A 24,473-nucleotide genomic window follows, 5' to 3' on the forward strand; every position below is an offset into this window, starting at 1 on the left:
AGCGCGGCTTATAAGCGGTCTCTCCACGCCAATAATACTGCAATAAGGTCTTCGTCATTTGCACTTGACCTACTTGCGTCCCGCTCGTCTCGTTTCTCTCTCTCTCCCATTACAGACCGCGCTGAACCACGCCCCCTCGCCACAAAAAGCATGTCATTAAACACAACATTTATAAAAATAGAACTTTACCCCATCCATGAACATGATTTTTCGATTCCCGTCTGACTGATTTACATCCATGGTGGAATTTAAAACGACAGTTCCCATCATTCCACGCTCCTTCACATCGTCATCAAGCTACGCCGTTGTTGTTGTTTGGAATGTAGCGCCCTCTAGTGGCAAAAAAGTATTGCATATTATACCTTTAATCCACATAGCCCTCTCTGTTTACTCCCAAAATCTGAGCCAGCCGCTGAAGACGAGGTGGATTAATTTTGTTTTCAAAGAAAATGCTCCCTCAACTTTACCAAAATTCGTTTATGTACTCTTTTACTCAGCTCTTACGGTGATTTTCCGGTTGTCAAGACACCTTTGGCACAACCTTAAGCAAAGTCCCTGAACGGTGGTTTAATGTCAACATTGTGACAACGCTGTAACAACCTTCACCACATAACAGAGCAACCTTTTGGCCATGTTGTTAAAACGTTGTTAGAAGGTCGCGTACGTTGTGCCAACGTTCTGTGTTTGCTGGGTTAAAACCATAGACTGTAAAAAAATAGGGTTAAAACCAGTGCTAAATAATAACTCAACAGGGTTATTAAAGTACTAAGCAATAAAACAAACGGCCTTAGGATAAGCAGCAAATACAGTATTTGGAAACTAACCCAAGCATTGCACTTCAAATGCACAGTCTCTTGAGCAAATGAAAACAGCGGGTTCTTTTAATCCTGTGGAAGCCAAGCCAAACAGCTCCATAAGCAATACCTCACTGAAGGAGGGACTTCTCAGCGCCTGCGTAGGTGAGTGAGCGAGTGCCCACTTCACAGTTACTTAGAGTCTGGGACTACACTTCCACTTCTTCCTCCGGATTTTCAAATTGGTATTTGCAAGAAAGAAAACAATCCCGCGGACCTCACGCGCACTCGATCCGCTCCAGACGCCATGAAGAATCCCTTGTGCTGGGTCGTCCTGACTGGAATATCCATCGCTTTTATTCAACAAGGTAAGATTAATCTTTTTCGGGAGATTTACATATTACCCGGAAAGTGTTTTTTAGCAGGAAAACCATTGGTTTTCATTTGGAGATTATTGTGTGGGTCTCGTGTTGGACGCGCTCGCAGATCAATAAAGACAAGTGCAACTCTGTGGCGTTTTCTGCGGCTTCAAACTGTTACGATGGCCATAATTCTGTTTGGCTTTTGATGTATTTTCAGAATATTAGACGGAGGTCTGATGGTTTGACTTCATATTCGCGTTTGAAAGTTTTCTGAAAAGCGCATTGGATGTGGTGTGTGAGGACGCTGTCTTTCCAAACGCGTGCACTTGTTTCACATCTGTGCGACTGCGCAACAGTGTAATGAGTGCGTTCAGAGAGCAGCTCCTATCGTAGTTTCTGATAAACTGGTTTAAGTTGGTTGCAGAGATATACTAAGTTGTGTTCAGCTGAGTTAAGAAGGGTTAATCTGTCGAGGGAATGACCTCGTGCTTAACATATGCCCTGTCAGGAGGACGCGCCAGTCTCTCTGGCTTGTTAGAGATGTGCTTTGCTGTCCATGCATGATTTGATGAAGAAATGAAGCACTAATCATTTAATATACGCGGGACACTTCACAAAAAAATTAACAATCTGTCATTATTTACTCACCCTCACGTCTTTTCTAACCCAGTATACAGGAGAGAAAAGTAACGTCATGGTCGTCTTTTCCGGGCAAATACAATGAATAGGGGTGAATGTCAAGAATATAAATAAAAAAATATCCATATATCTTGTATATTACAAGACTTCTGAAGTAATGTGACACCTGTGTGAGGAAGAAACCGCGAATATATTTAGTTATTCACTGGAAATCATGATTTTCGTCCGTGACAGAATAAGCTATTGTGATTCGTCAACAAATGATTCGCTTGAATCGGATCTTTGTAAGTAATTGATTGCTCGTTCAACAATCTGATTCGTTCGATTTGTGAGTTCGACTTAATGGTCTGGTGGTCCCATGAAATGGATATTCATCCATTAATCTAAAATGCATTTTACTATAATGAAATAGGCTAATAGGCAAATATTCAATTTCTTTTTTCTTTTTAACAATTTAACTGTTCTGGTGAAACGTCAGACTTCTCTCTGGTGACTTTTGCTGGACTTCTCAGTCATTTAGCCAACTTAGTCACCATGAAATCAAAATGGACCGTCAAAATGTGCCATCGGAGAAGCGGTAATTAAATGTCTGTTTTGGTCACTGATTTTCGGCCCTAAACTGTTCGGCTCTAAATTTTCGGTAAAATGTTTTTTTGGTGCATCCAGGGACAACCTGTCACTCACAGCAATAGCAAACCCCAACGATCCAATCAATTCGTGAATCATGTTGGACAAAAAAAAAAAAATCAGGTCCTGCCCTACATTTTTTCTTGTTCAAGAAGCTGTTTCACTCGGATATATCTTTAACAATAGAGAAGGAAAGACTATCAGCACTTCCTTGTCATGCTGACTTTAAAATAATAGGTTACTGAACCCTGGTTCTCTGGAACAGATGCCCTTCCCAAAGGTAGATCTTGAACATGAGATGATGAAAGAGAACCTGCTCTTTCTTACAGTCGACTGCAAGCTCCCATTCAGATCTGCCTTCATCTAATCAACAACCGAAGGATAGATCTAAGTCCCTGCCATACATTGTTTTCTTTTTTCTCTTCCGGATGTGCATCACAATACGGAAGAAAAGATGTTACTTCTGTTGCATTGCTACTTGACCATCTCACTGGGAGTTGATGATATTCTGTGAATAAATTTGAGTTTCATTACACAAAGCTATGGTATGACTTAAGACTTGGAATATAGCCCACAAAATCAATTTATCACAAAAGTGGTGGATTCATGTTGAAGTTTTTTTTTTTTTTGGCTCACATCTTCAATTACCATTCACTGAAATTGTATGAAAAAAATGACTAGCACAACCTTCATTTTGTCTCCTGTGTTCAACAGAAGAAAGAAAATCAATTGACATGAGGGCGAATAAATCATGATAGGATTCTCATTTGTAGGTAAACTATCCCTTTAATATTGATTAACATTTAAAAATTTAAGTCTCAGTGATATGGTAATGTTAATAGTACATGTTGTGTTCAAAGAAAGAAAAATACAAGTGATGACTTTAAGGTCAAATGAGATTTGAAAATGTGGCAAGTACTCTATTCAGTCTGGTTCTTAAAGGGATACTTCAGGATTTAGCATTAAGCTTTGTATTAGTAGAAAACCAGTAGTATTTTCAAATTACCGTGCTTTCCACCCTCATATCCCCCTGAGAGGAGAGATTTATGTATTTTTTGTCTGGGAAAAATCCTCCGATGACGCAAAAATCGTCATTTTGCGTCATCGGAGGATTTTCTGGCCAGAGGCTAAAGACTACAGCCCATAGCTACAGCCAGTAGTAGGGGCTGTTCCCCATGTGTTCAACCCGCCTGTAGAGGGTGGGATCTCACTCACATAATGTACACAGTAGGGCTGACTTCTAATAGTCGAGGATTCGACGATTCGATTCGGAGAGGTCTGATTCGACTATGAACCTCATAGTCGAATACATGGGCGTCAGTTTGGTTTGAAATGTGCTGGGGACAGAGACGCATTCGCATTTTCAGAAGGGCTGGGTACCATTTTTATTTTATTTTTTCGCTTTCGCGCAGGTCAGGTTTTGAAAGATGTCCTGTAGCTTACTAATGTAAATAAATAAAAATGTATTCAAAAACCTGCTTCACGTTTTCAGCAGGGCTGTGGAGCGGCTGTGAGTTGACTCCACACGGTTCTCATGTGCGTTAAAAAGCTTTACGTGGTTTAATGTACCTAAACAATGATTACCAAATTCCCCTCTCATGTTGCTCCTCACCACTTAAAATGGTAAAAAAAAATCGAACCCAGAGTCCAATTATTATGGACGTTAACTGATATTAAGCGTTTCTGCTTCACATTTTCAGCAGGGCTGCGGAGCGGCTGTGAGTTGACTCCACACGGTTCTCATGTGCGTTAAAAAGCTGACTCCACACGGTTCTCATGTGCGTTAAAAAGCTTTACGTTGTTTAATGTACCTAAACAACGATTACCAAATTTCCCTCTCATATTGCTCCTCATAACCACTGAAAATGGTCAAAAAATCGAACCCAGAGTCCAATTATTATGGACGTTATCTGATATTAAGCGTTTCTGCTTCACATTTTCAGCAGGGCAGCGGAGCGGCTGTGAGTTGACTCCACACGGTTCTCATGTGCGTTAAAAAGCTGACTCCACGCGGTTCTCATGGGCGTGAAAAAGCTTTACGTGGTTTGATGTACCTAAACAACCATCACCAAATTTCTCTCTCATATTGCTCCTCATGTTTATGAAATAATATGATATATGTGTGATAAATATGTGTTTTTTTAGCTCTTTTGTTTGAAATGGAAAAAATCTAGCTGCTATCTAAAAAAAAAGGAAAAAAAAAGGTTCGACTATCAGTCGACTACGGCAAAATCTAACGAATCAGATTCGACTATGAAAATCCTTAGTCGAAAACAGCCCTAGTACACAGCAAGGTTATTATAGTTTTGCATTTTTAAATTAGTTTTTATTTTAATATCATTTTCAAATTTCCTATAAATTTCAGTTTAGTTTTAGTTAGTTTCATTAATGGTTTTGTTAGTTTGAGTTTAGTTTTTATTTTGTGAACACATTTCTATTTAGTTTTTATATATTTAGTTTCAGTTTTAGTTTTAGTAATTATAGTTTAGCAGAGTTAACCGAACACTTCCAGGGAAGTATATATAAACAACAACAATCGGCAACACCGATTTTTGTCGTTGTTCTCTGTACTGACAGCACTCCAAATGTACAAAAAAATGAGCTCAATGTTAAAATTGACCGGAGTTTTCCTTTAAGTTTATTTATATGATTAATCCTTTCAAACATTATTCTTGTATTGATCCATTTATGCTTTTTGTTTAAAATCATATACTCATAGATATACACATATTAAAATGTTCTCAGCAGACCAGACATTTAGTATAGCCTACTTTTACTCTGACAAATATACGTCTATTTCTGGGCTATAGACATACTATTTGTTTTTTCCGTTTTCTGCTCAGTGTGGTATCTTGTCTAATATGTGTGGTATAGGCCTATCTTGTTAAGGCTAGTTTCACATGAGATGGTTATCTTATACTTGGAATTAAGGTACAGCTGTATTTGCATGAGGTGGAAATACTTATTTGGGCCTTATTTCTGATGCTTAGGGATTCACACAGAAAGCGGTTTTGCTTTGAAAAACGGAAAAAAGACGCGGCCTAGATATGCATCTTTTAAAAGTTGAACTTATTTGAACTTGAGTGCTGCGTTTTTAGAGCGTCGTGTCATGCACGTGATGCTGCAGAAGACGCGAGACTCAAGCGCAACGGTCATTGAAAAATAAAGTAGCACAGTGGAATGGAAAAAAAGTGATTTTCCGGTAGGCTTATTTAGGAGAGCTTATTAAATACGAAAACGATTATTTATTTCTGCTAATTATTATTTTGTTTCAGTTAGTTTTTCAGTAACTGTTGTTAGTTTCGTTTAGTTTTAGTTTTTCATTAATGTTGAAATTTCTATTTTATTTCAGTTTACGAAAATGTTTTTTGACCAATAGTTTTAGTCTTAGTTTCAGTTTTCGTTTACGAAAATAACCTAGGTACACAGTCAGCCGTCTTTCTTTGGAAGCTAAGCTTGCAGGCTCTTGTTCTGTGAAGAAAGCTGAGTAGTAGGAGAAAGCTGAGTAGTAGGGCTTACCATCCTCCTTTTCCCGGACTTGTCCGGCGGGCGAGATCGTTCAAAATGTCCGGGATTCAGCTTTTGCTTTCTGCGGTTGCCATTCATTGTTTACATGCACACCTCTTGTTTCAATCTAACTGAATTCATTCCGATTGGTGAATCTGAATGTAGTGTTTACATGAACGCTAAACAAGTGATCGGTTGATGTGCGTTTTAACATTGCTAAGAAAATTCCCGCTCCTCCGTGAGAGATACGAGACCGGCGTGTCTCAGTAATGACGCCACCGGCCTCGCGCCGTTCTCCCGCGGCGACTGTAGAACGCAAAAGCCGAATCCCGGACATTTTGGGCGATCTCGAAATCCCAGGCAGACTCGTCACGGAGACTCACTGGTAGCCTAACCTTGTTGTTTTCAACTGCGCTCTCTAACCGGTAGGCGTGGCCTCCTAGGGCAGCGAAGCAAGTGCATTCTGGGAGTTGTTGTCTTTCATCCACATAAGTCAAAAATACATTTTCTGGCTTTTCTCAGTCTAGAAAGCTCCAAATAAAAAAATGTCTTCACATTTCTTATACATAAATGACCTATTTTAAATACACATTCATCTTTCCAGAGGTGAAGTATCCCTTTAAGTGCTCGTAACAGAATCCACTCAGCATCTGACTTTGACGCGTCCCTCTTCAAAAAATGTTATGAATCCTAAGCAAATATACATACTTGTCCTTGCAGCCCCTACTGTCTGCACAATCAGCTTCCACTAGTGTAGAATTAGACTTGTGTTTAATGGAGGTTGTCAGGGGTTAAGAGTGTTTTTTGGGACGGAGGGAGAGAGAGAAGATGTCATTGGTTGCCAGGAAGCTGCAGACTCCCTTGCTGCGCTCAAGCCAACATCCCTCCAGGCCTGAACTGTCCACCGAACCCCGTCACTTTTCTTACTCTCTCTCAGCCAAGGCAGGAATTATATGTCATTAAATTGAAATTTGGTGCCACAGCTGTGGTCCAGCTTCACACGGGGAGAATGGAGCACAGTACAGTGATTTAATGGAGAGAACTTCCGTTTGAAATAGACTTTAGGATCATTGCTCAAGAAGAGTTCAACTCATGAAGTTTAATCAGTGGTTGACAGCAGAGCATGAGGCATCTTTACAGTAAAAATAGAATCTACAATAGTTGTAATTCCCAGAAATTAACGTCTAGGGCGATGTTTTCATGATATATTTTAGATGATTTCACTGACTAGCCCTAATTAGGACAATCAACAGTTTAGTCAGCCATTTGATTTTAGAGGTGCTCTGAAAAATCTTAAGAGATTACAATCCTTGCTCTTAATGTCAAAATGACCTGATCTTTTGTCTGGTGATGCCTTTTATTAAGATATTAAATGCAGCTTCATCTTTCCAAAGTGACACAGTCCCGCTGAGTCTCAGCATGATGTGTTATTAGGCAAATTAGACCCATTAGGTGTTGATGACTGACAGAAAGTAAGGGGTGCCGATTTCAGCCTAAGATGTAAAATGATCTCTTTGCTAATCTAATCAAAAGGACAAGAGTGCTCACACATTTTCTCAAGTGAATTGTTATTGTGTGTCACTATTATATTGACGTAGCCTTTACGACCACAATTACTTCTCAGTTTGTTGTTGTGCCTTTAATTCAAATTACTTTGCAGGGAATAAGTTTTAGTGTTAACTGAAATGCGTTTCCCTTTATAAGAACACAAAACGACTAATTCCATAAAACTAATATAGAAATCCCCACATATGCAGGGAGTCATGTGAAGCTGCAGTGATTCTGGTTGTGAAAAATAATAAAATATTATAAGATGTATAAATATGATTTTTTTTTGTGTATATAGTGTTAAAGTGGACAGTGGTTTTGTGTCAAAAGTTTCAAAACCAATTTCACATCCGTTTTGGCTTGTTTTTTTACGCGTCTATTTAAATTAATACCTAAAAACGTCATTTGTCAGTGGCTAATAAGTAGCTTTAGTTAATATTTCGGACTCTCTGACCTTTCTATAAGCATCAAGCCTGCTTGTTTATACCATAAGTAATCAGGGATAGTACAAAATAGCCTTCATATAGGCTATGATGTAAACAGCAATGTCTTAGTGATCCTAGTGGTCCCAGCACTGTTCATTAAACATCTGCCACAATGACGTAAGAAGTTTCTGTCAGACACTGTGCTCATTCACAAAAGCCATTGAAGAGAAGTTCAGAGCACTGTGTCCAGTGAGTGATTCTGTGAAGTATGAATGACCTAGACGTTTAGATTAGGAGTTGGTGCAGTGAACATCCATAGTTGGGCTATTCATTGGTTGTCATGTCTGAAGAATGCAGCTTTCATAAGTTGGCAGCCCAATATCGCTGTTTCTATGTAACCAGCATGTCAAACAAAATGCAATTGGAAAACTTTTGACTTGTCAAATATTCACTCAGGAACAATCAAGTTATTGTTCAAAGCCATGAGCACTTTAAATCTTAAGAATCCTGGAAGCAGCAGCATTTTCTGACTTTTATTTATGTCTCATACACAGTTTCCAAAATGGTATGGTTCGGGTTTGAGTTCTGTGACATTAATGGCTGTTTCTTTTCATGCTTCTGGAGTCCCACTGTTCTGAAGCTAACAATAAGATGCATTTTAGCCATTGCTGAGTTACTTTGGAAACTCTTTCAAAATGGCACACGGCTGGAACATGCAAGCTCTTTCTCTTGAAGCATTAATGATCCTGTCAAACTCGTCTCTTCTACACTCACCGAGAGGCAAACATCTCTGATCACACAGACTGCATCTCAGTCTTAATGGTGTGATTATAGCGACTTCACTGACAGAGATCACAAATGGCTCGCAACATAGAATATGAGATGCCAGATTTTTACCATTTCTCGACATAAAAATGACACTAAAACTATCTATAGCACAACCATTTTTTAAAAGTATGCTTGTATATACATATTTAGTAATTGCAACGTTGTACAGTAAATCCCTCCAAATTTTTTTAAAGTAGATATTTTTCAGCACAGTCTTGTTTGGATTTACAAAAAAAAAAAAGACCTCTGCCCTCTTTTTTTCTCTTTGAGGGCCACTTATGTTAGCCAAGAAGAACTTTTGCTCCAAAAACAGTCAGAATTTTTCACTCTCTCTGACCCTCAGTGTTAAACATGATGTTATTTTTTGTTGCTGTGCCTTTAAGACTTCTAAGTAAATGCCCTTTAACAACATTTAATGGTTGCGTATAGTTGGTGTTAATCCTTAAATAATGACCTCTTTACAAAGCTTGCATTGTGGGATTATGTGACAATGAAATTGAATAATCATGTTAACATTTGCAATGATTTTTGATGGCAATATAAAATTAAGCAACATAATGAATATTGTGATGACTAATCACTTTTTAATTCTAAAGAGCGTATCATTACACTAATTTCATACCTTGTCTTTTGAGTCACGAGTGTGTGATTGTGTTAACGCAGGTATTTTAATAGCCTGATTTAAACCTAATTGGCAAAAACAGCATTTGATGCATTTCTGTGAATTATCCCAACCTGTGTTTGAATCAATTCAAAACTCTGATTCAGCAATTGGTTTGTCATTTCTCAAGAACGCTCACATTAATGTTCATTACATTGCAGTACATTTCCATACGTTAACTCATTTTTCTTAATCGTTTGAAATAAATGTAGAATTTGTTTGTGAAATGATGAATCCTACTGCTGGTGGTGTTGAAGATCAGTGTTGTGTTGTTCTTCATCTAACAGATGGGGGATAGAGTGATTGAGCAGCACATGTTGAGACTCTAATCCCTGTGTTTTTGATTAGTTTGTGGCCTCTATGAGGAATGAAGAGGTAGAGCAAGGCATGGACATTTCAATTAGAGCTATCAGGGATTGTGCCGTTACCCTGCACAAACCCTGATTAAAAAAGCTCTGCTAATCTATCAGAGTGCTGCTACTCAGCTTTTAAGGAATAATGGGCGTTACTTGTCAATACAGAAGTCTTCCAACTGAAAATGGCATATGGATCAATCAGCCTTTTAGTTAAAACCAAAATGACTTTGAGTAATGTTATGAATCCAGCAAGCAGTTTTTTTTATTACATTTAAAGCATTTTTTATCATTTTAATTCCTAAACATTCATCTAGAGGTTAGCTTTCAAAGGCTCTCACAAGAACTCAGTCAGCATGTTGTCATAATCTAATGACATTCTTTGAGTAAAATCTAATATGTGTGAAGTGGAATAAAAAGAAGCAACAAGCATTTAAGGCTGAAATTACGGTTGACTCAGCATTCATTGAATAGCTTTCCGGCGCAACTTTTGCTTTGCTTGTTGAATTTCATGGAGGCTTATGGAAAGCTTGTTATAATTAATGTTAAATGCTTGAGTGGAAATCTTAATGGCCTTTTTGGGTCACTGTTGAAATGGAATTTTCTCATTAATCATAGGCTCTTTGTTATCTGTTATTTTTTTTCCTCTTACAGTTACTTCACTTATGTTAACAAGTAGTCATGTGCAAAAAAAATTCCTCACACCATCGTGGGTTGAAATAGAGATACAGGGTCATTCCATGTCAACTCAATCAGGTCCCTGGCTAATTTTTTTTATTTTAATTTTGATTATTTTTTGTCTTGTGAAAGAAATACATAAATGAAGAAGAAAGCCAAAATATTGAATGCAATGAATGTATATTTACTGAATAATCCACTATTTTGTAGAGAGGGGTCAAAAGACCATTTTCATCTGAGATTTGGAGCCAAATTACAAGGGGAGAAAATTACTTTAGAAAGACTCAGACAGGTATGTTCTATGCAATTGTGTTGATAGAAATAAAAAGAGGTACATTTCTAATTTCAACACTATTTGTTGTTCAGAAATTTCTCTTTAAAAGAACAAAAATATCAACTGTATGCAAAGTGACCCACATTTGTTTTTTGGCCACTGAAAATGTGTACAATTAACTAATTTACTCAAGGAGCGACATTAAGATCTCCATATCTCTGGCATTGTACCATATAGGGCCTTTAAAATGAAGGTACCAAATGAAATGTTTGTTAAAAACCAAAATTTAAAAGGATATTAAGAAATCTTCAATACTTCTTGAGTTACAGGCATGCAAACTTAGGATAAAAAAACACAAGAAAGTGCTTTTTTCCATTTTTGAACTTTTATATTTGACATATAATGCAACAAAATTGCTAAAGTAAACCGATTTTACTATTATACCTACCAATCTCTGTGTAAAAATAAAATAATGATGCTGCCATCTTTTTAAAGTCATTTTACCCTCCTGTAATTTGTCTCCAAATCTCATGTGAAAACTAATTTTGACCCCCCTCTGTGGATTACTCGGTTAATATCCATCTGTGGCATTTCATATTTTTTTTGGCTTTCATCACTATTTATCTTTGTCTTTATTCAGAAAAATAGTAACTAAATAAAAAAGTTTCGGAAATTTGGTTGATTTTACACGGAATGACCCTGAAAAAAACCCGGAATGAAAAAAAAAAAAACTACTTTTCTTCTATGTAACTTTTTATTTTCATAAAAAACAAGTAAAAAGACAGTAATAAAATAAAAATATTTAATATTGAAAACAAATAAACATTTTAAGTTACAGCACAAATAAATGCAATATAATAAAGAGGGATATGAAATAAACATGGCTTTAAATTTTTCAGTTTGATATACAGTTTATTCAGGTAAGAAATACAACAGAAATTAAAGGAATCAGATGTAAAATAACACGGAATAGTCTTCATTGTAAAAATTCAAACACACATTCATGCTTACAATTAGTTACAAAAATTATTCAGTCAAGAGCAGAGAGTGATTTTCTAAATCTTGATTAACATGACAGCAGCAGGAATATTAGACTCCTGTGCCGCTGGCAACAAAACGGACCGGCTCGGAATTGATTAGACGTGAGACTGACCGGCCGGTTACCAGTCCGGGCCGATCATGCGGAAAATTGGAGGATTCCGGTCCCTGGCCGGTCGATTGGTGCATCTCTAGACTTAAAGAAACATCCGTCCTTGAATACTACATCATTCTCACTCTTGAATAAAATATTGCATTGATCAAACTCAATCTAGTATACAAAGTCATGTACATCATAACATGAATTTACAACAAATCTTGGGAATCTAGTTTGCTGAATTCCCTGGCCGTTCCACTTGTGTTTCTGTATCATTTTCCATCAGCATTGGAAATGAGTAATTTCCACAGGCTGTCAAATCACAATAACCTCTTAAGCAAGCTATGTAAATATTCATTCCCTTGAGAAGTTTGGTTATAAGTGGACCCTGCGTGGCTCAACAACTTGCCAGAGGTTGGAGGAATTAATCTCGTTGAAATCGATGATGTCAGCTCTCTTGTCACACACATCAAACAAGATTTGTGACCCAAATCTTGTAAATATAAATATTTCACAGTTTCGTAGTTCATTTTTTGCCTCCTTAATAACATTAGATTAAGTTAGGACCGATAATAGCTCATCTCATTAAAATTTGACACTTAATCAAGCAATGTTTGCAATCGCTCATTTGCATGTCCCAACAGAATTAGAAGTAGTGAATGCATATTTATCAGGATGCTTTAATAAGGATGTAAGTGTTCAGGGCATAAAATATAGAGCTCGAGAGCTTTTTTTTTTTTTTTTTTTTTTTTTTTTAGATGAATATTGTTTTTTAATATCTTGATGTAAATGTAGTTGTCCCTCCAGGTTTTCTTGTCTTTTTCTTTTGTACCAACATCCAGGTCTATCTCGCTGTTTTTGGATTTTTTTTTATGACAACATCTAGATTATGGTCACTTTTGGACCACTTCAGATGACTTTGCCATGTCATTGAATAACATGCATACTTCTCTTTAGATTCACTACAGTAGTCATTGTGCAGTTCAAGTCACTGACTACTTAATCTTCAGGTCAGCCACTAAATTATAAAATGAAATGCTAATACTGGAGAGTGTATAACCTTAGAAATTCAATATTCCCTCTGATATGAGCTAAGGTAGAGGTTTATGTAAGGAATACTTAAGAGTGTCTGCTACAGCTGTAATATAATAATGCTTCTCTTAGGGACTCTCCTTATATCCTGGTGTCTAAATTTTATATATTTATATGCTGCCTGCTGTGAACGAGGAGATTAGAGCAAAGCAACATATAGAGAGACAACGATGAGAAGAGAATATGAGTTATTTTGAGAAATATATATTTTTTGGTCCTCTACAGCCATAAAGTTTTGGCTGAGATGACAGAATTGCTAGTCAAAGCTGACTTTATATTCTCACAATGCAGTTCAAAATATTTCTAGAATTTTATCAAGCAATGACTGCTCAACAAAATCAAAAATAATTGCTAAAAATAATCGACAGTGAATTATTAATATTTTTGCACAGTGAACAAAGAGTCTTTGAAAACAAAAGTTTGAGCATATTTACTTAGATTTTATTGTATTATTTTTAATGTCCGCATTTGTCGAAAGTAGTGCGTTCTAAAGCAAGCGAGTGATTAAATGGCACTGTCATCATTAAACTCTAGATACTATAAAAGGCGCTCATGCACTTTTTAAAAGTCGGCACGAAATGAAAATTTCTAAAGGCACGTTATTGATATTAAAGTGAAAGATTCACCCAAGCATATGTTTCTTTTTTCCTTTTAAAATTTGACCTGATTATTTTAATTAAAGTGTCATAGCTCAATCTTTCGGTGAAACAGACTTTTCCAATCATTTAAACCGCTTAAACCCTGCCCTTTATAACTATTGACCGCAGCTCGCATTCAGATCTGCCTCTATCCAATCAACAACAGACTCAAGTTCATTGAACCACTTCAGTTACATCACGACTCTAACACCACTTAGTGTAACTGGTTATTTAATCTATTTTCTGGCTTTCAAACTGTGAAAAGGTTATTATTTCTAATTTACATTTAATTTCCAGTTTTCTCATCTTTTTGTTCTGCAACTGGACAAATATTAGTCTGTTTTTTTATATACTTGTTAGTTAGTACCCTCAGATACTGTTTCTCTCTACTGGCCTCACCTGAACCACAGATCTCAACCAGGTACATCACAGCCGTCAGCAAAACATAAGTTTGCTGTTTTGTTTTTGTCCTCTCTAATGTTCAAAGGATACCTGAAGCTGTTCTTTGATGGGTAAAAAATAACCCCGCTGTATCCTTGAAGGCAGCTTTTCAACGGTGCTGGAATGCAGCTCATTAGCTGTAGTGAGAGAGACTTTCAAACTATGATTGCTGTTGATTACTGTGGTGGGTTGTGTGTGTGGAGTGATATTAAGATGTGAGAGAGGATCTAAAAAATCACTTCAGGTGGAATGTGTTCATAAGAGCCTTCAGATATTCAGCCAGTCCATAACATCTTACTGACTGCTCATCAAAATCAGTATTGTTGTAGGGGACAGTGTCTTGTTATAGCTCACGGAGAGCCATATAAATCAGGATTTAGTTAAGTGCCTTATTTCAGTTGCCTTCTCTCTCTGCAGTGTTTATTCTTGTACTGTTATTGCAAATAGGCTTAAGGAACTGCAAACTCAGCCTGTTCTTCTATTAGAAATGATGAAGATATTTCTCAGGAGAGGTTTAGAGGGACAAAGGACTAGCACCCGTTGTGACATCAGAAATCCCACACTATACACTGTAAAAATAAAAGGTGCCTGGAGGAACCTTTTGGGGTTCTTCACTTCGCCACACCGGCGGAACCGTCTGTAGATCCTCTAGGCACCCTTTAAAAAGGGCCGGTTCTCTGAGGAACCACACAGGTTTCCTGAGGAACTCTTATATTAGGCACTGTGTGGAACCACTTTGGGTGCCTCCAGGAACCAAATTTCATGTTTTTTAAATATTTAATTTCATGTTGTTACTATGGTTACCTTTGACATCTATTATAATAAACAAATTGAACCAAATACAAAATAAGAATTGTTTATTACATATTTGATATTAATTTTTATACATACACTTCCATGCACATGGGGAAAAAAGCTAACTACAGATTAATATCAATGAATACACAAAAAAATAGTATAATACATAAGGAACATGAATAATCAACCATGTATATACAATAGATAAACAAGAAAAGACATCTCAACAAAATGCATGGAAACACATATGTTCCACGAAATAAATCAATGTAAAAAAATTACATTTGAACTAATTAAAAATGTCCATCATACTTAACTTTAAAACATTTGTGTTTCAGTCCGATGGTTAGTCTGACATCACTGTTTCCAAGTCCAAAAGCTCTATCAGATGCCAAAAACAAACAACAGTGCTAATATGCACTCATTGTGCTGTAACCTTTATCTCTATACTGAAATCTCTGATGGTTAGTTATTCAGCTATTTTGAATCATAAAATGTTGAAGTCTGGGATGCCGTTAGACTGGAGACTGTAATGTACACTATGGCTTTTGAAAAGCTTAAATGTGTGACTTGAATCAACAGTGTTCATAAATGGTTGTTGAGTATTCTCATGAAACAAGATAGAGGAAGTAGAAGTAGAGGCTTCGACCCGGAAACAGAGTTAAGGTGCAGTAAAATGATCTGTTGTTCTGTGAATGTTCACTGGTGAATTCCAGTCATTTCAATAAGAATCCACACGATCAGCAATTTCGTTTGTGGTCAAAAATGTCACTATGGGACCAAGTTGGTGTGAGGTACTTAACGAGTTAGAAAAGTGAAAAGGTACAGCATCGTTTTCCGTTTGTTTTTCGTCTTTTCTGGTGGATGGTCCAGGCACTTCAGTGATTTTCAGGTCTACAGGAGGATTTTTATTCTTGATCAAACTTGTATTTCAGCTTACCGAGATCCCTGCAAAGTACAAAATTTGCTGTTAGTAATGTTATTAAAGTGATAGTTGTGAAATTTAAATAATTTCCTCAGCCTTGTGACGTTCCAAACCTGTTTGACTTTCTGTCTGTGGAACCCAAAGCAGATCTCAGGCATAATGCAACCCCTGACACCATTCACTTTCACTGCATGAAACAAGCAGAAAACAAATGTGTAAATCATTCATGAAACCATTCTTATGTACTCTTGTCTAGTTCAATTCAATGCAACAATTTATGTGAAAATGGTTAAGCTCCAAAAATGTCCCAGAAAAGATCCTAAAAATAATCAATGAGTTCACAACTCACAACAAAGGTTGTGTTGCAAGTCTTCTGAAGCCTAATTGCTTTTTCCTATTTTTTTATTTTTATTTTTTTTTGTCGAAAAAGACTAAACTTGAAGTTATAATTCAGAGTTAAAATGTCTATAGCATTTTTTGTGAATCAAACCTGTGATATTATTTTTCTGAGTAACATGAATGAGATTTGAGATCATGAGAAAAGATTTTCAGAGAGTAACTGATTAAAAAACACAAGTACACAGTCAAACAATACAATTTCACACAGAGAAAGTTCATAGTAATAAAGTACTGCATGTGGTGCAGGAAACTTACTGTAATTCAATGTTGCCACTGAAATGTTCAGATTATTTTAGAAATGTAATGGTTGTTCTGGGGAAACAAAAGAACAAAGCTGATTATTCACAACATAATATTTATTGACTAGTAAATGGAGAGAGAATGAGGGCACCTGTAGTAAGTAAAGTTAATGTTAGGCTAAACAAAAACAGAGCAAACTATAACCTGTTTTTGTTATTCATAACAAACGCCAAGAATCAGAGAATTTTCTAAAGTAGTTAGGCTATATCAGCAATTTGAAGACACAGTTGTACAAAATGTTGAATTGAATGAATCAATCTAAGACAATAAGTCAATCATTTCCATTTGTTCATTAGATCAACGTAGTTAGCATCGCGGCTAAAACCTTCATACCAGATACTGTGCAATAAACGAGTGGTAAACACTGTAAAAACGTAGTAATGTATAATACATTTAGTTTATATATATGTGTTTAAATATATAGTGAGTAGACTCTGTATTTATATTTATTTGGCGAGTTTACAAACCTTGTAATGGAGAGCCGAACAAACGGCGGAACCTTTGATGAGAGGAGCCGTTACTTTCCTGATGACGATCAGCTGAGCTTTGTTGCGCGCGAGCAGCGCAAGCATCACTGAAGCGACGACAGCAGAGGAATAGCAGCAGTTTCGTGACAGAATAATACTTTTCTCCTCCTGCTTCTTCTTCTTCATATAATATTATTATTATTTAGTGTTGTTGTTTAAGGTTTAAATGACTTAATAAAATAGGCCTATACTAAATATATGTAAGCTACCCAAGTGAAAAAGACTAGGTTACTGTTAAATGTATTAAAATGCATTAAAGTATATTTGTATTGTAGGTCTACTAAAAACACACTCAAGTACATTTTTACTACATTTAATAGTACATCTTTTTCACCTGGGTATGTATACTGAATCAAACTTGCCTATAATAATAATAATAATAATAAAAATGCATTAAAGTATATTTGTATTGTAGGTCTACTAAAAACACACTCAAGTACATTTTTAATACATTTAATAGTACGTCTTTTTCACCTGGGTATGTATACTGAATCAAACTTAAGTAGCCTATAATAATAATAATAATAGGATAATAATAATAATAATAGAATAATAATCTAATTCGGGCCTCACTGAACCATTGGGTTCCTCCAGATGCTGGCTTTAACATAAGAGATCTTCCAGGAACCACTTAAATGTTAAAAGATCTTCCAATAACCCTTTTATCGCATTTAAGTTCCTCTATTTTCCCCCAAAGCACTTCGAGGTCTCATGGTAATGAAAAGGTGACTCCAGAACCTCTGAAGTAAATACAAAGTGCTTAAAGGATCCCATAAGTTCCAGCAAGAACCTCAAAGATTGTCAATGCTCCTCCAGTAACCCTACTATAGGAAAAAGAGCTTTGAGGCACCAAAATTACATTTTGAAGTTCCTTGAGTATCCAACAGGATACTTGAGGCTCCTTTAGTTTTTACAGTGTACAGTGGGACGCCATTTAGTTTAAAATCTAAATTAGGAAATCCAAGCAGCAATACTAAAATGAATCACACCATGGCCTGTTTGCATACTCTCTATTGAGCTTTAAAGTAGAGATACACTGAAATTTTGGACTCTGAAAATGTTTTTTGGCCAAAAGAGAAAAAAAGGGCAAAATATATGAGCAGAAAACATATGCTGAACCGGTCCTCTGTGTTTAGCACTCTGGTTTCACTCTCGCTTTAGCTGTTATCACTGAACACCGTGACACTCCGCTCAATATTCCGCTCTATGCTAGGGGTTAAACAGATCCGTGATCTGTATGGACCAGGCCCCACGGTTCGGCGCGCATGTGTTTTGCGGATTAATTGCTAAGTTTCACCATCAATTTGGTACTCGCATACCAACTCCATGCGCTTGAATGGACACAAATAAAATATTATGTCAAAATACCAGTCTCGGCAAGTATTCTAGTAAAAGACAGTCGGTTATGTCTCAAGTGAACGTAAATAGTTGAGAAAGAAATCAGATGTGTGTGTGTGTGCGTGTGTGTGTGTGTGTGTGTATATATATATATATACACCCTAAAAAATGCTGGGTTGTTTTAACCCAATTTTGGGTCAAATATGGACTAACCCAAATGTTGGGTTAAAAATGCAATTTAAAAATGTAACCCAACGGCTGGGTTTGTCCATTTTTAAATTGCATTTTTAACCCATTGGGTTAGTCCATATTTGACACAAAATTGGGTTAAAACAACCCAGCATTTTTTAGAGTGTATATAGGCCGTACAAGCCAACATCCATTCTTCTACTGTCTCACACATACATTCTCCTTTCACATACATACATTTCTACTGTCACACACACACAAACATATATATATGTGTGTATGTGTGTGTGTGTGTATAACATTTCTCATCTTTTTGCTTTGCTCCTGGATAGTGTGAGCAGCTTCATAATGTGTTTATTTGTATGCTATTATGAGATATTTCATTTCATGTTTACTTTAGTATGCATGAGCTGTTTACTTTGGTTTAATCTCATTTCAAATTGTATTTTATCAGGTTTTTTGCCTATGTACTTTGTTCCAGTAGGACTGTGAACTATTTTAAAATTAAAATACCAATTATGGATCAGCCCTCTACAGTAAACTGACCTCATTGTTTATGTTTGACTGTAGCTCTGAGACTGATGCATAAATATTACGGTGATGGCAATCTATAAAGATTGATTTCAGTGGTGTGGGTCTTGGAGAAGGCAAAGTTACACATTCAAGGGACCATTTGGGAAGCCCACATTTAAATGCATGACTTCTCAGACTATTTTTATGAGGAAGGAAATAGATTTCTCTCCAAACTTTTATTGGGTCATATTGAGGCTCTGCTTAAATGACTCGCGCAAATAAATGGAATGCAACAAAGATTTCTCTCTCTCGCACACGGTATTATGGAACGTGGTGTTAAACAATTTGTGAAGTCATTCTAAGGTGACATATTTTGATTGATTTTTGTCTGTCCTTGGATAGAGATGTGCGATTAGCACCAGGAATAACAAGTGATTTTAATCAGGAAATGCAATGCTGTTAGGTTTACGTAGAGATTAAAAGAGGAGGCTAGGACAGAAATAAGAGCAGCCCTTCCACGAGCGCAGTGACATCCAGGTGTAAGTGATAAGTCTCCTCTGTGAGCGTAACTCTTCAGAAAAGACAAGTCAAGGAAAAACAGCACCCACATATAACCAAGCCATGTTTTTCCGACTCTTTAACTCAGTCACATAGCAGTGGGGGAGTGTCGGCTAGACACACTCCATTTAAAAACATCCTGTGCTTCCCTTGCTCATCTCGCAATTCTCTATTTTTTATCATTTTTCAAAGAGTTTCTATAGATTCATGAACTGTCATGATAAATAACAAGCTCCTATGTGAGCCACAAACTTGTTTGCTGTTTGTCCAAAGGATGGAAGGACTTCACATGATGAAAAACTTGTCGCAGTGTAACTTTGCTGCAGGATGCTGGTTTCTCTGGGAGAGTTGGGGAACAAAATAAGTTCCCCTGGGGTGATTTGTACTCCTCCAAATGGGAAGTACATCAGTGAGAATTTTCCACAGAATAAAAAAAGGAGTGAGAAAAGGTTTTGAAATTCAACCAAAAGTTTCTTTTTGAATGGTCTGATTTAGTATTTCTCAGAATAACTACCATTTTCTTAGAATAACCAGTTAAAAGTCTCTGGCTGTTGATGCTAGCAGGAAGAGATGGCATCATTACTATTTTTGCTGGTGTTAAAGGGATAGTTCACCCAAAAATGAAAATTCTGTCAGTAATTACTCACCCTTACTCACTCATGTTGTTCAAACCCCGTAAAAATCTTTTGTTCATCTTCGAAACACAAATTAAAATATTTTTGATGAAATCTGAGAGCTGGCTCAATCTGAGAGCTGGTAATTGATATCTGCCATCCCAGAAAATTTAGTAAAGACATTGTTAAAATAGTCCAAGTGACTATAGTGGCTCAACCATAAGTTTATCAAGCGACGAGAATACTTTTTGTGCGAAAAACAACAACAAAAATAATGACTTTATTCAACCATGGGCTCGTTCTTCGTACGTCGCTAACTCAGTTAGCTGGATTTGATTGTTGACGATTTGGCATGATCTTGGATCGTTTGGTTCTTCGAAGCTCATCCTGGACTTGCTGTCAACAGCTGCGCAAGCTTAAACCTGCTCGGGAGCAGGCTTATTTCATGTAAACAGGATTAGATCGCGGCTTCATAAGCGGAGCTGATACGGGAAGTCCAGCGCAGCGCGATAGTGCACTTTCTGAGATGTTTTTTTTTTCTCGTGACTCGTGAGATTGTCGTTTACATTATTAAATTGTTGGAAACGCACATTTATTTTCGACTTGTCGGAGTCTGGCTTTAAATACAGCACAAACTGTTTGCATTGCCCTAAGATTATTTGCGAGTGGCTCTTTCCTTTACACTATTGGAGATGCGGAGAACTTGATGGAAAGTGCTGTCTGTCGTGTCATTTGGAGTTTACCTGGCGCTTTTAGGTTTAAAAAAGTTTTTTTTTTTTTGGCATTTCCAAGCCACTTTTTTTTAAAGCAATTTTTTTTTAGGCTATCATCATTTTTTATGAAGATCATACAATCACGACCATGCCGATTACAGTATGTCACTCAGGCTTCACTAACGTGATTGGTACCATAGAGTATAGGCTGCCATCAAGGCCTCAATGAAGGGGATTATGTTAACAGAAAGGGGGATTATGTGAACAGAAAGGGGGTTCACAATGTAAATGTGCAGCCCAGTTACAATTGGGATTCTTAATATTCCAGATTAATAATATTATATCAAATAAAAAAAAGGCAGTTGACTAAAATCTTCCATAATCACAAATGTGAAAGCAAAAAGGCCAGGATCTGTGCATGACTTAAGAATTTTCAGAGATTCACATTTTTGCACATTATTTGAAAGTGGAAAGGAAAGTTCCACAATTAAATATCAAGCTCACTGTATTACATACACTTATTGATCCTAACAGAACTGCATTTTTCATAGGTGATTATGACATGTTCCTGCAGACAGGTGTTTTATGACCCCATTCCCTGATCCAAACCAGCTACAATGCAGCTCTTGCCAGGACAAGGGCACACAATGAAATGAACTTTGGCTAACTTAAGGGAAGATTTCAGTGTCTGGAAAGTCTGAGGGGTTGCACACCTGACAGGGCCTGTGACATTGTTGCATGTGCCATATTACACAACATTGCCCAAAAAAAAAACCAACACCTTTCATTAAATGTTTAATAAAAGACAAATATGCTTAGTTCCTTGAGTTTTATTTCAATTGTTCTTTGTAAAGAAAAGCCAGTGGTCAAGTGCCTGCAACAAGAGATATTAGACACATGCCTCATGCAACAAATAAAAAGGAAAAGTTGTCTATACACTGTCCACCTGTAGGCCTATGTCTCCTCTGTCTGTGCAGACTCTTCTGTAGGCCTTTCTGTAGATGTGGAATCCTGCAACTTATATTGCAGCCATAAAGCATACAAGTATAAATTAAGTAAAGTTATTTATGCACTTGCAGGTAGGCTAGTTCCTCCATATGACAGTTATCTGAGAGGGCTTATTCACTGTCCAGTGCAATGGAAACAAATGGACATTACAAAGTCTTATACTTTCTTTCCTTTGGAAAGTTAGAAAATGTCCACTTACTGCACATATTTCAGCCACCACTTTCTTGGGAACAGATACAAGTGTTGGTGTATTATGTAAAAGTGCACAAAAGAGGAAAACACAATGTCATTACAATGAACTACACTCGGGAAAATGTGATCAATAACTCATGGCAAAATATTTTTACATTAACATAAGTTTATCAGTTTTCACTTTCACAAGTCAAAGCAATTCATCATTACTTTTAATGCGGCCTTCATTTAATGCAGCAATATTTGTACAATTATTTTACAGTGTAGGCTACTAAGATCTTTTCTTTTTTTCAGCCTTTTTCTTGGTTGCTTTTATAAACAGACAACCATTTGTTTAACAGTGCCTTTTATAGAAGAGAAGAGACTATAATATAACTAAAAAATTACCATTAGGCTATGTAGAATATTTTTGTACTTCACTTTTATTTGTTCCCATGTTCTAGTGTGGTGACTCTGACATTACAATAAACAAAGTAGCCTAATTATGCAATTATTAAAATACAAATAAGGCTAATAAGTGATAAAAATATCTAACATGGCCACTTCTAACGGATTTAAATTGTCTGCTACTTTTTGCCAGCCCTCCTGGCTTTTGCAGACTTTGTGTTCCCTGGCGATTAAACATTAAAATACCGAATAAACTTCGACTATCTTGCTCTGCTGAGGAGAAAAACTGTGCGCGCTCTTTGGCCACGCTGAACAGCCAATAGCAGCGTTGCTGATCAATGTTTCTACGATCGATACATATCCCCTTTTAAACCAGCGCATGAACGCGCAGTTATCTCAGATAACTCAATCCAGCAATACTAATCATAAACAACAGGTGAGTTCGAAGAACCCAATTAGCCGGATCATGATTAGCACGATGATATCATCTTGGATGTGTCATTTGATCTCGGATGTAATAAGCAACGTACGAAGAACGAGCCCCATCTCTTCTCTTCCATGTCATTCTCCTAAGTTGTTGACGTAGGGTGAGGCTGAGTAATTACTGACAGAATTTTCATTTTTGGGTGAACTAACCCTTTAATTCACCCAAAATTTAAATTTTGTCCTCATTACTCATGCATATAGTTCAAACCTGTGACTTACTTTCTTCTGTGGAACACAATTTATTGGTCACTTTTTTCCCCCCATACATTTACAATTGCAGATTTTTCATTCATGAGTGAATGGTTTCTTTTATCTAACCATCCAATTTATTATGTTTCTTTGAAGTACACTAGTTGGCTAGGAGAGATTTGCATCAAAATGCCGTGTTATGAAATTGTTATTTTCTAAAGCATCTGCAGTCAGTGTAAACAAAAGCTCCTCAGGGTAAGACAATGCAGTAGTGAAGACACCAATTTGTTTCTCAGCATTAGGAGGAACTCTTGAAAGTCACGAAATGATAAAATATTTTCACAGCTGATCTGGCTAATACTTATGCAAAATACCTTTTTGTTTCATTAAGAAAAATAAATCCGAGTTGTTCCCTCAAATTGTCATCACAGGTTTGTGACGCAGTCTAGGAGGACATGATATACCTTGCCATAGGCACAGAAAAACAGGCATGCTGTCAATAATCAATTAGCCTGCCGGCACCTCCGCATGAACATCTGAAGGAGTCGGCTCGAAGTGTTCACCTTCTCTCTCATTCACGAGTCGGTAATTTCAGCCTTGCTGTTTTCTTTTATTAGATAAAGACCATAGGACACTTTGATCTCTGTGTCTAATCTAACCGAGAAGTTGATGGAGAATTCTGACAGTCTGGGTTTAGCTGTGTTTTAAGTTTATAGTAGTTGACATTTACTGCAAGATAACTGAAGATGAAATAATAAAGAAAAGTTAAGTGTAAATGAATGCTATGGGGCCTAAAAGAAATATTCTGTTAAATACAAGCGCTATTGACGGCATCCATGACAGAACGCTTGGTCCATATTCTGCCATTGTAAGTGCATTTGTCAACATTGTTTTTTTCCAAACTGAGGCTTTTTACAAGTTTTCTGTTGACACTGTATAATTGACTGTCACAGCTGCTTCTTAAAGGTGAAGTGTGCAATTCCTGCATTACTAGTAGGGATGAAGAGTTGACTCCAAAAGAGTCAATTCCTCGATTCTGAATAGCCCCTTTAGAATAGAACTCTCTGTGTCGACTCTGTTGCTGTGTCAGAAATCACTCCCTTGTTTACTGATTCTCTAATCCCTATATAGTGCTGTAACATGGCAGTTGAGTGCACTATTTAGCAAGGAGTGAACGCAATGAAGCGAGGAATTAAGACAATGACGCATTGAACCGTGTCAGAGAGCTGTCACAGAAACTTGATCACATATATTTATCCTACATGTAGCTTACTTTAGAAATGGATAACAGTCATAATCACTTTAGTTCACTTTAATTATACAGTACATACCTCT

General features: G+C 36.8%; 1 protein-coding gene across 5 annotated transcripts in view; it reads left to right on the top strand.

The window, feature by feature from the left end:
* Window positions 1-864: 864 nt before the first annotated feature.
* Window positions 865-24,473, top strand: part of ntm (neurotrimin) — a gene marked incomplete at its 5' end in the record, with an annotated part of 338,748 nt that continues 315,139 nt past the window's right edge. For all 5 annotated transcript variants that reach the window (XM_081354266.1, XM_081354267.1, XM_081354269.1 and 2 more), the window contains one exon: window positions 865-1,162. In XM_081354266.1, the coding sequence (XP_081210392.1) occupies window positions 1,102-1,162 (61 nt within the window). The remainder of the gene's footprint in view (window positions 1,163-24,473) is intronic.

Source organism: Scardinius erythrophthalmus, assembly GCF_964197995.2.
Source record: "Scardinius erythrophthalmus genome assembly, chromosome: 23".
NCBI classification, from domain to species: Eukaryota; Metazoa; Chordata; class Actinopteri; order Cypriniformes; family Leuciscidae; genus Scardinius; species Scardinius erythrophthalmus.